This window comes from Giraffa tippelskirchi, chromosome 13, assembly GCF_054371585.1.
Source record: "Giraffa tippelskirchi isolate mGirTip1 chromosome 13, T2T-mGirTip1v1.2.pri, whole genome shotgun sequence".
NCBI classification, from domain to species: Eukaryota; Metazoa; Chordata; class Mammalia; order Artiodactyla; family Giraffidae; genus Giraffa; species Giraffa tippelskirchi.
Genome location: NC_137287.1, coordinates 98798701 through 98811871, shown reverse-complemented (window position 1 = coordinate 98811871; position 13171 = coordinate 98798701). Strand labels below are relative to the sequence as shown.

Genomic DNA, 13171 nt, shown 5'->3' with positions numbered 1-13171 from the left:
CAGGTATAACAGGGGCCTCAACATGAGTAGTGAAGACTTTCTAATATACTGGAAAGCATATGACAAATTCACAGGAGACTATAAGAGACTGTAAATATCCTAATAGATACAAATAAAATGCTATAATGGTTCAAAGAAAATGATTTCCAGTTTAGGGAAATCAGAGTTCCCAGATTTCATTTACAATTTTAGAATTCAAAATTGTTTACAGTTGTTATCATTTATGTTTTCTCACATAGGTTAAATCTTAAAAAGAAGTGACAAGATAAATCTGACATTCTTACAAAAATATATATTTAATATTTTAAAAGGGTCTTAGAAGCTACTAATTTGAATTGTATCTATTTACCTGTACTAGAACTTTTTCTTTAAATGAACATGAAAATTCTTGTTCACTCTCTGATTCTGAATTTGAGAGGTCTTTGTAATTTTTTTTGGTTTTTGTTGCTCTTCGTGGAAGTCTGGTTCTCCCATATGCAACTGTCTCATTTACCTTTTTGGTAATGATTTTGTTGGGTGTCTTAAGAAGAAAAATTCCTGAGTATATTAGATCAATATTTTGAGATACAAGCTATTTGCTATAAAATTGACACTATGACAAAATTTATATGAATATTTGTAGGAATAAAAAGATTCTTGATTAATACTTTTAAAATGATTGGATTTTCTCTTTTCAGTTAAAATATATTCTTTATCAATTTTTTATCTGAATAATTAAAGTTCTGTGAGGTCTGATATATATTATGTAACTTAAGAAAGGAAAAGCTGTCAAAATACCTATAACCACATGGTAAAATAGACTAACAACAAGATTCAAAAAGGCAGAAGTAAGTGTGCAAAGCTTAGAACAATTATAGAAAACAAGGAACTGATAACAAGGATAAAATTATGAGATGACAAATGATATTTTTTCATTACAAGGAGAAAAATAATTTTAAAGGGATGTTCAAACACAGATTTCCTGGTTTTACCATTTTAGATCTTGGTTGTGCCCTTGCTGAAGATGGTCCTGCAATTCAAGAAAATAAGGTTAAATTTTTCAAATAGACAAGAACTGACATTAAAAATTGTTAGAATATGTCTGCAAATAAGTTAAAATCATAAAAATAAGAATATACCTTCAAACACATTCAAAAATTTAAGTATAATTTGGTACAATATGAATTACCAACTTCCTTTCTCCTTTATGGAGAAGGCAATGGCACCCCACTCCAGTACTCTTGCCTGGAAAATCCCATGGACGGAGGAGCCTGGTGGGCTGTAGTCCATGGGGTCGCGAAGAGTCAGACGCGACTGAGTGACTTCACTTTCACTTTTCACTTTCATGCATTGGAGAAGGAAATGGCACCCCACTCCAGTGTTCTTGCCTGGAGAATCCCAGGGATGGGGGAGCCTGGTGGGCTGCCGTCTATGGGGTCGCACAGAGTCGGACACGACTGAAGCGACTTAGCAGCAGCAGCAGCTTCTCCTTTATATTATGAATTTTTAAACAAACAAAAGAATACGTAACATACACTATAAAGTCAATACCCATGAGTTTACTGTTCCATTTAGGAACTAGATTACGAATAATACTAAGTCTACTTTGTGTACTCCCTTACAAGACCTTGTATAGCCTATAGCCCCTCTGCCAAAAGGCCATCACTAACCTTAAATCTGTTTCTTAGTCACTTGACCTTACAGTTTTACTTCACAGATATATATCCCTAAACAATACAAAATAGTCATGTCATATAATATACTATGATTTGCTTTATTTTTCACCCATCATGATGTTTCTAAGATTTACCCATATTATTGAGAATTGCCTCAGTCCCTATTCCCATTTTTGTATCTCTAGCACAAGTTCAACTTTCTAAATATTCACTGAAGCCTTAAGAATTGGGATAATCCAAGCCAAGGAAATAATGAAGTTCTGAAAGAAAGGTCCTCCAATCCTGGCAATAAGCCAGCTTGTACATATTGGCTTGTCATTCAGGTACATAAACAAAACAACTCACTCAGAAGTGTTCAATTTCAAGAGTATTAACTGATTACAGTATTCTAACCTTTAATAACTCCCCAAGATTTCTAGTCTATGTTATAAATATCTTTACTTGTACATCTTCCCATCAGACAATAGCTCCTGACTATATATCTTACCATGTTTCTCCTTGGCTTGTAACACAGTGCTTCTAAGTCCACACACTGTGACTAGATCCAGCAGCATTTTTCAACATTTTCCCACAAGTCTGACCTACATTTCAACTACTCTGACACTGCACTTCCTGCGTACATTGTGCTATTTCATACTGTCTCATAAATGTGATAATCTTATTGCTTCTCTTCCTTATGAATATGATTGAACTCTCATCTGTTTTCTAAATTCAGTCACATTTCTAAACATATGCCAAAGTTCATTTTCTATTTCCTCTATTTTTACTTCTTTGTAAGCCATCATTCCCTCCCTCAACTACCACAGGTCACTAACAATTATTTTTATCCTGAAATAAAAATTGATTTCCTTAAAATAAACATAAACTTAAAAGCTTAGTTATACTATCTTCTTTTAAAAAATGGAATATATGAAGTCTTGGTGGTTTAGAAAATACTGAAATACATGTTAACCTATGAAAATGGACATTATGTCTAGCAAAAAACGTATACCTCAAACACTTATCCAACTACTTCAAGAGATTCACTAAAAGAAACAGAAGATTTATGCAAGGAAAACATTTTATGAAAGATTTAAACCAAAAATGTCTGCAATAAAATTGTTTTCCTTTCAATAAATTTTTATTGCATCTGTATCAATTCCTAAAATGTATGGGTGTTGGATGTAGCCAGGAGTGGGGTGCTGTCCAAGGTTTGATTTTGTTTAGGGTGCTGGTCTCATGAATATTTAGTACATTAAATAACTGAAGTGAAGAAAAGCCATGAGCAGATGAATGATGAGAGTGTGTCGTGAACCAAAGATTACAATAAGCCATATTTTGTGTCCCTAAGATCCCAATAAAAAGATTTAAATATAACCATAATACCAAAAATCATAAAACAAAAAGAAAAATCCCTGTAGTGTTTTGGTATATCTCATTCATAAGGGCAGGCAATTATAAAATGATTTCTTACTTGATTTCTTCCCACTTTTATGTTTCTTCACATTTTTATTTCTGCTGTAGTCCATCATCAGTGGTTTTGATTTTGGTTCTCTTAGCCAGCTAATATCAGTCTTGCTGTCATCACATCTATAGTCTGTGTCACTATCACTAAAGGGATTTTTCTTTTTACAATCTGATCCAATCTATATTAAAAAAAAACAATCCTTATAATAGATGAAGTAATCTGGCTTGTTATATGTCATACAAAGGAAGTTAAGCAAAAAAAAAAAAAAAAAAAACACAAAACATACCAAGAAATTCAGAAAAACTACTTCTTCATTATTTGAGCATGCTAAATAATCTATTTGGCATTAAGGACCCGTTCAATACACTCTGAAATCCAGATCAGAGACTGACGTATTTTGCTGTCCATGTTGTTGTTAATTAAAAGTTAAATCAAAACAGCTTACTTCCATAAAGGCAAAACCTAATACCATTTAAGAGAGTACAGTTGTCATATCTTCTATTACTAGATGATTACAAATAGCTCAGAGACCATAAGAAAAGATATAACAGGAATATGGATAATCTCTCTAAAGTCAAAAAAAAAAGATCTGAATATTTTTGTCTTCCAGTTGTGTGATAATCTTTGGCACTGAAAAATTATTAAAAACAAATACTGATTTAATAGACACATTAGGATATTATTACTTACTCTTTTATCTTTTGCTTTGAGAGAAGGTTCAAGTTCATCATGATTCCTTAAACCTACCCTAAAACAAAAATATACGTTAATTTTAATCTTAATTACTTGTTTTCTTAAGGTAGCATGTGAGTGGACAGTTATATCTGTTTTCTTAGAATTTTCTGCCTTAACTCTTTCACTAACTCCCTATATAATTATGCCCAAGTCACTTACTCTCTCTGACCTCAGTTATTTACTAAATAACAAAGTTAGATGAAAAGACTAAGTCCTTTCAGCTTACAACTAATATTAAAAGTGTACAGACTCTGCATATTAATTTCAGAAGTAAATGCTAAAATAATAGAATCATAGTAGGAGTAGTCAGGACAGTAGCATGTTAATCACTCTTTTGATATGTTAAAATGTCTCAGACAAACTGGAAGGAAATATTTAAGAAAAAGAACAATTGAGGAGACTGTATTTTAAACTGATACATCTAATTATAATAAAAATACCTACAATGTTATTGAACTATCGAGGCAGGCTTCTCTAGCTGTAGCTTGAAATTCTTGCATCTATATTGTGAATAAGCATTAAAATTTTTTTCTTAGTGTTAAAAGGTAAACAACAAAAGAAATTAACATAACAATCTCATTTCTATCACTTCATATGAGACAAAATCTTACTAAAATATTTTTATATTTAAGAAGAGAGCTAATAATATAAACTATATTAAAAACAAGAGTAATAATTTTAAATCTTGCATCAGGAAGGAAAGTGACTTCTCTTGTTGCCCCAGTTACTCATTTTTCTCTACTTCAGTCCAAAACGTTTGAAAGAAAATAAAAAATACCTAGGTTGGTACCAAATAAATTTCAAAAAATTTAATAATATACTTTAAAATATTTTAAAGCAAATATATGTATAAGAGGATGGAAATCAGAAAACATACTCTAATAATTGTATGGTAAATATGAAATAAATACTGAATAAATACAAAATAACTTCTGATTTCTAGCTTACTCCAAGTTTAATAACAGGCTCATCAGCTCCACTCAAATTAAAATTGTAAACATCATCCCTGTAAAAATGAAGAGAAATATTAACTCCATTATACAACAAATTTTTCTTCAAATGTGAAAACTTTTAAGATTTATGAAAAATTACTTACAATGGGCATTCCGAGGTAACATTAACAAAAGTAGTCTTCAATTGTCTATAACTTTTTTTCTGAACCTTCTCCTAAATACAAAGAAATTTACATAAATCCATTCATATTTGCACCTTGCTTGTCAAATAGCATATACAACTAAACTTTCATACATTATTCTAATGGTGTTTTCATTAATATAAATTTTACATTTGTGACAGTTTCTTTAATTATCCACACTTTAAAAAATATCGAAGACTTAAGTACTGAGAACATAATAGAAAGTATTATAAATCAAATACAAAATTAATATCCTTATATCTTTAATATTTATTGACATTATTATACATAGGTAATGACCTCACTGGTATTCTGAATTCAGTGATTCTAGGATTACAAAACAAGCATGCTTCTTCTCCCCGCCCCCACCCATGCCCCCTACCCCTCCCCGAGAATCTCATTTGCTTTAACTGTTAAATAAAAAACTTTGGGAGAGGCTAAGATTTATGCAAAATCTCAGGTGAATGAGTCAAAACTGTATCAGCCAACTCTTAATAGTATTATTAGGGAAACATGTATGTAAATTTACTCCTATAGCCTACTGCTAAAAGTATATTCAATATCATCAAAAAGTAAGCACAAAAGAAGTAAAATAAAATCTTAACATATTTAAGTAATTATGTTATTGATGTAATTTAACTATATCACTAAATGATTGATTCTAAATGATTGATTACTGATCAGAAACAATTAGTCTAATTTAATATCTGGAAGCTGGAAATATTAATACTAAAATGCTCATTTTAGTTGTGATTCCTCTTCAATTTATTTATTTTGGCTATTTTATAATAATTTGCATTATTCCAGAAAGTTTATCCTTCAATATTTTACTCTTTTAATTACTTATCTGACTTAAACTTTTCAAAATGATTTTTACCAGTGTTTAGATATATTTGCTCAATTCATCTTTTGCAGGTCAGTTTTTGCTAGTTATTACAGAAGATACAAAAATAAGCAACCGTATTAAAGAACGTACAAATGTGAGCAAAGGTCTTACTTATACAGGATACAAAGATGATTCTAAACAGTTACATTCTAGAAGACAGAAGAGAGAAAGAAAGAACCGCAACAGTGAATAAAATATCAAAAAAAGGGACAACAACACTGCTGCACAGATTCAGAATTCTTGCCCATTTGGATTTTGAGTCAGGGCACCTTAGAAAGTTTTCATGGAGAAGGCAGACTGCACGGAGGAATAAAGTTCTGACGCTGAGAAAAGAGGTTAAAGAACCTGGTGACTCACGTCAAAGTTCTTTCCAAAGGTGGAAGAAAAAGAATAAACACAGGAAAGACACTTCAGGGAATCTTAAATTACTCTGTTTCAGCTGAACAAGACATGTCTAGGAAACTAATTTTGCCAAGTAATTCAGACTTTTAAGAGGTCTAGGGGCCAGCTTAGGTCTCCACCTAATTCAATAAGCAACAGAGACGAAAGAAAGATTTTTGAATAAGAGAATGACATGACTGAAGCTGTGTGCTTTGGAAAGTAAAAAAGCTAGTACTGAATGTAATGAATGGATTGGCACAGAGAAAATATTAGCGACAAAAAGAACTGCATAAAGGATACTGTAATAAGCTGGGGATTAGAAATAAAAAAAAACAAAACAAAACTGGAGTTGGCATGGTCAGGAGAAGGAAGATTCAAGAGGAAATTACAGAAGGAGAATCTCAAAACTTGAAATTAAGTGGAGATAACTGTGAGGAATAAATCAAAGATAACTGATATTTTAAACCTGGCTGAAGAGTAAATGTTTCTAACAAAAATATGGACTTAAGAATAATCTTATTGTCAAGAGAGATAGGATGAGCTGGAAAAAAAAAATGGTACTGAATCAGGTACCAAAAAGTAAAAATATCACACATGTATGTTAAAAGAAGCATTTTCTTTGAAAAGCAGAACAGAAGTTTAGGGGGCTATCTTGAGTACTTGACACTAAACTTGTCAGTTGTTTAATCTGTTTTTAAATATGCTGAAAACATTAAATCTATGTCCATCCTACTACTATTTTACTGTAAAGTCAAATTATCATCGTCTTTGACTATATGTTTGGTGTAGTTAAATAAATGAAACTTACCTTACCGAGCTGTAGATATGATTTGTTCGAAAAACCACTATAAAAAAGGTTTTGTCAAAGTTAAAAAGGCAATTAAAATGTCAGTAGAATGTATTTCATAAAAGCTATTTCATATAAGGTAAAATATATTTGGGTCACTAAGTCTATATTTACTATGCTACAAATAACTGAAATGTGACAGTACTAGTCTGATACCTTTGCAACTTCAGCCATACTTAACAGCAACAATAATAGTTAAATCTAAGCTGAATCACTCATGCAGCAGGAGGTGCCAGGCAATTTAAAATGAATGGTTCTGCCATAAGAGTAATTTTTTCCATGCCATATATAAAGCAAAATTAATTTAAACATGAACCAACCACCAGGAAGACTATAAAGAAATATTTTATAATAAAATACAACTTTTAAAAAGACTGCAAACAAGGAATATATATTTGCTATATAAAATAACTCATTTTAGCTCATTTAAATTTGGTATTTTCTTCAGCAATATATTTAAATATATTTAGTTTTACTCATCATAGACTCAATAAATCAAATTTCTAAGATGTCTATATCCTAAAGATTTCTGAAACGGTATGCTGCATCAATACTGTATTCTTAAATGACTACTTCCAATTTTAGTTCCCTTTCTATATAATAAACAGATACTATTTTATAAAAGTAAATAAGCACCTGTGTTTTCCAATAAGTATGTTTAAAACTAACCTTAAAACTATGTAAAATAATTTAGTTGTATCTGTTAGGAAATGGCAACCCACTCCAGTGTTCTTGCCTGGAGAATCCCAGGGACAGGGGAGCCTGGTGGGCTGCCGTCTATGGGGTCGCACCGAGTCGGACACGACTGAAGCGACTTAGCAGCAGCAGCAGCAGTCAGGAAAATATTCATTTCTAAAGTTTAAGAGCATACCTGTCAATCAAAGGCTCCTTTGATTTTCTTGCAGACTGTATGCTGTCCTTTGGCTGGTATCGCTTATTAATTTGGTTTATCAAAGATTCTGCTGCATCAGTAAATCCTTTCCCTTTTGACTTTTCCCTCTGAAATAATTTATAAGTTACTTAAAATCTCTACCAGTTAACCTTCAAAGGAAAAAAAAAAAAGGCTGAAAAGAAAATTTAAGAAAAATCTGGTTCATTAAATAACTACAAAGAGGAATAAAAGGGGTCAGAAATTTATTGTTTTAAAAAAGAAATTATTTAATAAATTTGGGCTTTGTTAGGCACTAAAACAACTTAGGATAAAGTCTTTTAACATATAGAACTGTGCAGAGTGCTTGGTAGCAGTTAAAAAAATGTTTCTACTCATGGGAGGAAAATCATAAAAAACTGAAAGAAACCAAAAGTTGTTTCTTTGAAATGATCAATAAAACTGATAAACCTCTGGCCAATTAAGAAAAAAAGAGAATTTATTAATATCAGAAATGAGAGGCAATCACATGGATAATAAATCACAAGGCTAATAAAAAAGTATTATGAACAACTCTATGTTCATGAATTTGATAACCAAAACTGACCAATTTCTTGAAAGATAAGTTTTACCAAAACAGAAATAAATTACTTGAATAGGCCTAATCTATTAAAGAAAGTGAATCAATAATTAATACTTGCCAAAACAGAAAGCAACAGGCCAGTGGGTTCACTTTTGGGTTTTATCCAACATTTAAGGAAGAATCATATAATTTTTCCCAACCTTTCAGAAGACAGAAGCAGAGAGAGTACTTCCTAGCTCACTGTATGAAACCAATATACCCTAGTACCAAAATCAAAGAACTTACAAGAAAGGAAAACTACAGGTTAGCATCTTTTATAAACATAGGTACAAAAAGCCTCAACAAAAAGTTTAGCAAATTGAATCCAACAATGTAGAAAAAGAATTATGTACCACAACCAAGTGGACTTAATTTCAGGTATGTGATGTTGATGCAACATTTGAAAATCAACTAATATAAGCCATGCTAAGTAAGAAACATAATATGATAATATCAATAGATGTGCAAAAGTAGTTGACAAAAAATCCAATATCCACTCACAATAACAATTATCAGTAAACTAGAAATGGAGGGGAATGTCCTCAACTTGATAAAGAACATCTAAAAAAAATTATGGCTAACATTACAACTTAAGAGAAACTAGATATTTTCCCACTGATAAGAGGAACAAGGAAAGATCTCTGCCGTCACCAGTCCTATTAAACATTATTCTAGAAGTCTTACAAAATGCCCTAAGACAAGAAAAGGAAATATACTACATACATACTGGAAAGTAAGAAAGAAAACTGTCTTTGTTCACAGATGATATCATTGTCTATGTAGAAAACCTCCAAAATCAACAAAAATTCTTGAAGCTAAAATAATATATGGCACAACTGAAAGATAAAAGGTTTGTATACAAAATCGCTTTCTTATAAACCACTAATGAACAAATGGAATGTGAAATTATATTTCGCTTATATTAGGTCCCCCAAAATGAGATATTTAAGTGTAAATCTAACAAAACATATAATAGATCTATATAAGGAAAACATGATTGATGAAAAATCAAAGACTATCTAAAACAACAGAGAACAGATACATGTATAACTGAATCACTTTGCTGTACACCTGAAACTATACAACATCATTAATCAACTATATGCCAATATAAAATAAAAATTTTAAATAAATAAATGGAGATATTCCATGTTCATGGATAAGCAGTTCAATATTGTCAAGATGTCAATTCTTTCCAGCTTGATCTATAAATTCAATGTAATCTCAATCAAAGTTCTAGCAAGTTATTTTGTGGTTATTGACAAAATGATTCTAAATTGACATGGAGAAGCAAAAGACCCTGAGTGGCCAACAGAATATTAATGGAGAAGTTTGAGGACTGATCTTACTTTAAGACTTAATGAAAAGATACAATAATCAAAACAGTGTGGTACTGGTGAAGGAATAGAGACATACAATAATGGAACAAAACAGAGAGCCCAGAAAGAGGGCCACGTAAATACAATTAGCTGACCTCTGACAAAGGAACAAAGGCAAGACAATGGAGAAAAGTTAGCCCTTTTCAACAAATGGTGCTAGAACATCACCATGACAAAAAAAAACAAAACTAGACACAGATCTTATAACCTTCATGAAAATTAACTCAAAATGGATAATAGACCAAATGTAAAGTGAAAACTATAAAAATCCTAGGAGATAACACAGGAGAAAATTTAGGTGACCTTGGGTTTTGCAATGCCTTTTTATTTGCTAAACCAAAAGCACAATCCATGAAAGAAAAAACTGTTAAGTAGGACTTCATTAAAATTAAAATTTTCTGCTCTGCAAAAGACACTGTTTAGAGAATGAAAAGGCAGGCCACAGACTGGAAGCAAATATTTGTAAAATATATATCTGATAAAGAACTTGTATTTTAAATACACAAAGAACTATTACAACTCAACAATTAGGAAATCCAATTAATAACTGGGCAAAAGATCTGAGGAGACAACTCACCAAAGAAGATATACATATGGTAAATAAAGATACAAAAAGATGCTCAACATCACCTGTCATTAGGGAATTGCAAATTAAAACTAATACCATCAAGCACCATGCTGCTGCTACTGCTAAGTCACGTCAGTCGTGTCCGACTCTGTGCGATCCCATAGACGGCAGCGCACCAGGCTCCTCCGTCCCTGGGATTCTCCAGGCAAGAATACTGGAGTGGGTTGCCATTTCCTCCTCCAGTGCATGAAAGTGAAAAGTGAAAGTGAAGTCGCTCAGTCGTGTCTGACTCTTCGAGACTTCATGGGCTGCAGCCTACCAGGCTCCTCCGTCCATGGGGTTTCCCAGGCAAGAGTACTGGAGTGGGGTGCCATTGCCTTCTCCCAAGCACCCATAAGAATGATTAAAATCCAAAACACTGACAATACCCAGTGGCAAGGATGTAGATCAACAGGAACTCTGATTCGTTGCTGCTGAAATGCAAAAACAATACAGCCACTTTTTCCACTTTTGGAAGACAGGCAGTTTCTTATAAAACTAAACATACTCTTACCATATGACCCAGCAATCATGCTTCTTGGTATTTTCCCAAATGAGTTGAAAGTTTATGTCCACACAAAACCTGCACATGAATGTTTATAGAAGCATTATTCTTAAGTGTCAAAACATGGAAACAACCAAGATGTCCTTCAATAGATGAACAGATAAACAAAATCTTGGTATGTCCATATAAAGGATTCGGCATTAACAACAACAAAAAAGCTTTCAAACCACGAAAACACAGGGAGGAATATTCAATGCATATTGCTAAGTGAAAGAAGCCCAATATGACTTCATACTATATGATTCAGTCTATAAATATATAGACTACATACTATATGATTCCAACTCTATGGTATTCTGGAAAAGGCAAAATTATAGAGACAGTAAAAAGATCAGTTTTGTCTGGAGTTCGACTAGGGAGAGAAGAAACAAGGGAGGGATGGACCATGGGAATTTTAGGCAATGAAACTCTTATTATGCATGATAATCTAAGGGTCTGTATCTGTTGTTATACATCTGTCAAGACACATGGAAGATACAAAAAGTGAACTATAAGGTAAACTATATACTTGAGTTAATGATTTATCAATATTGGCTCATCATTTGTAACAAATCTGTAACACTAATCTGTTACTGATAGGGAAAACTGGGGTGGAGTGATGGAGTAATAGGGACTCTCTGTATAGCTATATCCCTGAAACTGCTCTAAAAATTATATTAATTTTCTAATGTAAAGACTACAAAGTAAGAATTATTATCTGCATAATATTAGATAATTTGGTTAAAAGAAAGCCTGAATGAGACTCTTAGAAGACATGAGTTCTCTTGCTTTTACTTTTTTTTTTTGGGAATCAGGCATATGGGTTTTTTTTAATTGTGGTAAAACATTTTGCCAAGAGAACACACTGGTCATAGCAAACACCCTCTTCCAACAACATAAGAAAAGACTCTACACATGGCCATCACCAGATGGTCAATACCAGAATCATACTGATTATATTCTTTGCAGCCAAAGATGGAGAAGCTCTATACACTCAGCAAAAACAAGACTGGGAGCTGACTATGGCTCAGATCATGAACGCCTTATTGCCAAATTCAGACTGAAATTGAAGAAAGTAGGGAAAACCAGTAGAAATCAAATCCTTTATGACTATACAGTGGAAATGACAAATAAATTCAAGGGATTAGATGCAATAGAAAGAGTGCCTGAATAACTATGGACAGAAGTTCGTGACACAGTACAGGAGGCAGGGATCAAGACCATCCCCAAGAAAAAGAAATGCAAAAAGGCAAAATGGTTGTCTGAGGAGGACTTACAAACAGCTATGAAAAGAAGAAAAGTGAAAGGCAAAGGAGAAAAGGAAAGATATACCCATTTGAATGCAGACTTCCAAAGAATAGCAAGGAGAGATAAGAAAGCCTTCCTCAGTGACCAAAGCAAAGAAATAGAGGAAAACAATAGAATGGGAAAGACTAGGGATCTCTTCAAGAAAATCAGAAATACCAAGGGAACATTTCATGCAAAGATGGGCTCAATAAAGGACAGAAATGGTATGGACCTAACAGAAGCAGAAGATATTAAGAAGAGGTGGAAAGAATACAAAGAACTGTACAAAAAAGATCTTCATGACCCAGATAATCACGATGCTGTGATCACTCATCTAGAGCCAGACATCCTGGAATGTGAAGTCAAATGGGCCTTAGGAAGCATCACCATGAACAAAGCTAGTGGAGGTGATAGAATTCCAGTTGAGCTATTTCAAATCCTAAAAGATGATGCTGTGAAAGTGCCGCACTCAATATGCCAGCAAATTTGGAAAACTCAGCAGTGGCCACAGGACTGGAAAAGGACAGTTTTCAATCCAATTCCAAAGAAAGGCAATGCCAAAGAATGCTCCAACTACTGCACAATTGCACTCATCTCACACACTAGCAAAGTAATGCTCAAAACTCTCCAAGCCAAGCTTCAACAGTATGTGAACCATGAAATTCCAGATGTTCAAGCTGGATTTAGAAAAGGCAGAGGAATCAGAGATCAAACTGCCAACATCTGTTTGATCATCGAAAAAGCAAGAGTTTCAGAAAAACATCTACTTCTGCTTTAT

The 13171-nt window shown here is 32.8% G+C and overlaps 1 protein-coding gene across 1 annotated transcript in view; it reads right to left on the bottom strand.

Moving 5' to 3' along the window:
* SYCP2 (synaptonemal complex protein 2) overlaps nucleotides 1-13171 on the bottom strand; it is an 81181-nt gene that overhangs the window by 13698 nt on the left and 54312 nt on the right. Inside the window, 9 exon segments of the mRNA XM_081559352.1 lie at nucleotides 350-520; nucleotides 972-1009; nucleotides 3109-3280; nucleotides 3793-3850; nucleotides 4282-4337; nucleotides 4786-4843; nucleotides 4934-5004; nucleotides 7048-7084; nucleotides 7958-8085. Of these exon segments, the coding sequence (XP_081415478.1) occupies nucleotides 350-520; nucleotides 972-1009; nucleotides 3109-3280; nucleotides 3793-3850; nucleotides 4282-4337; nucleotides 4786-4843; nucleotides 4934-5004; nucleotides 7048-7084; nucleotides 7958-8085 (789 nt within the window).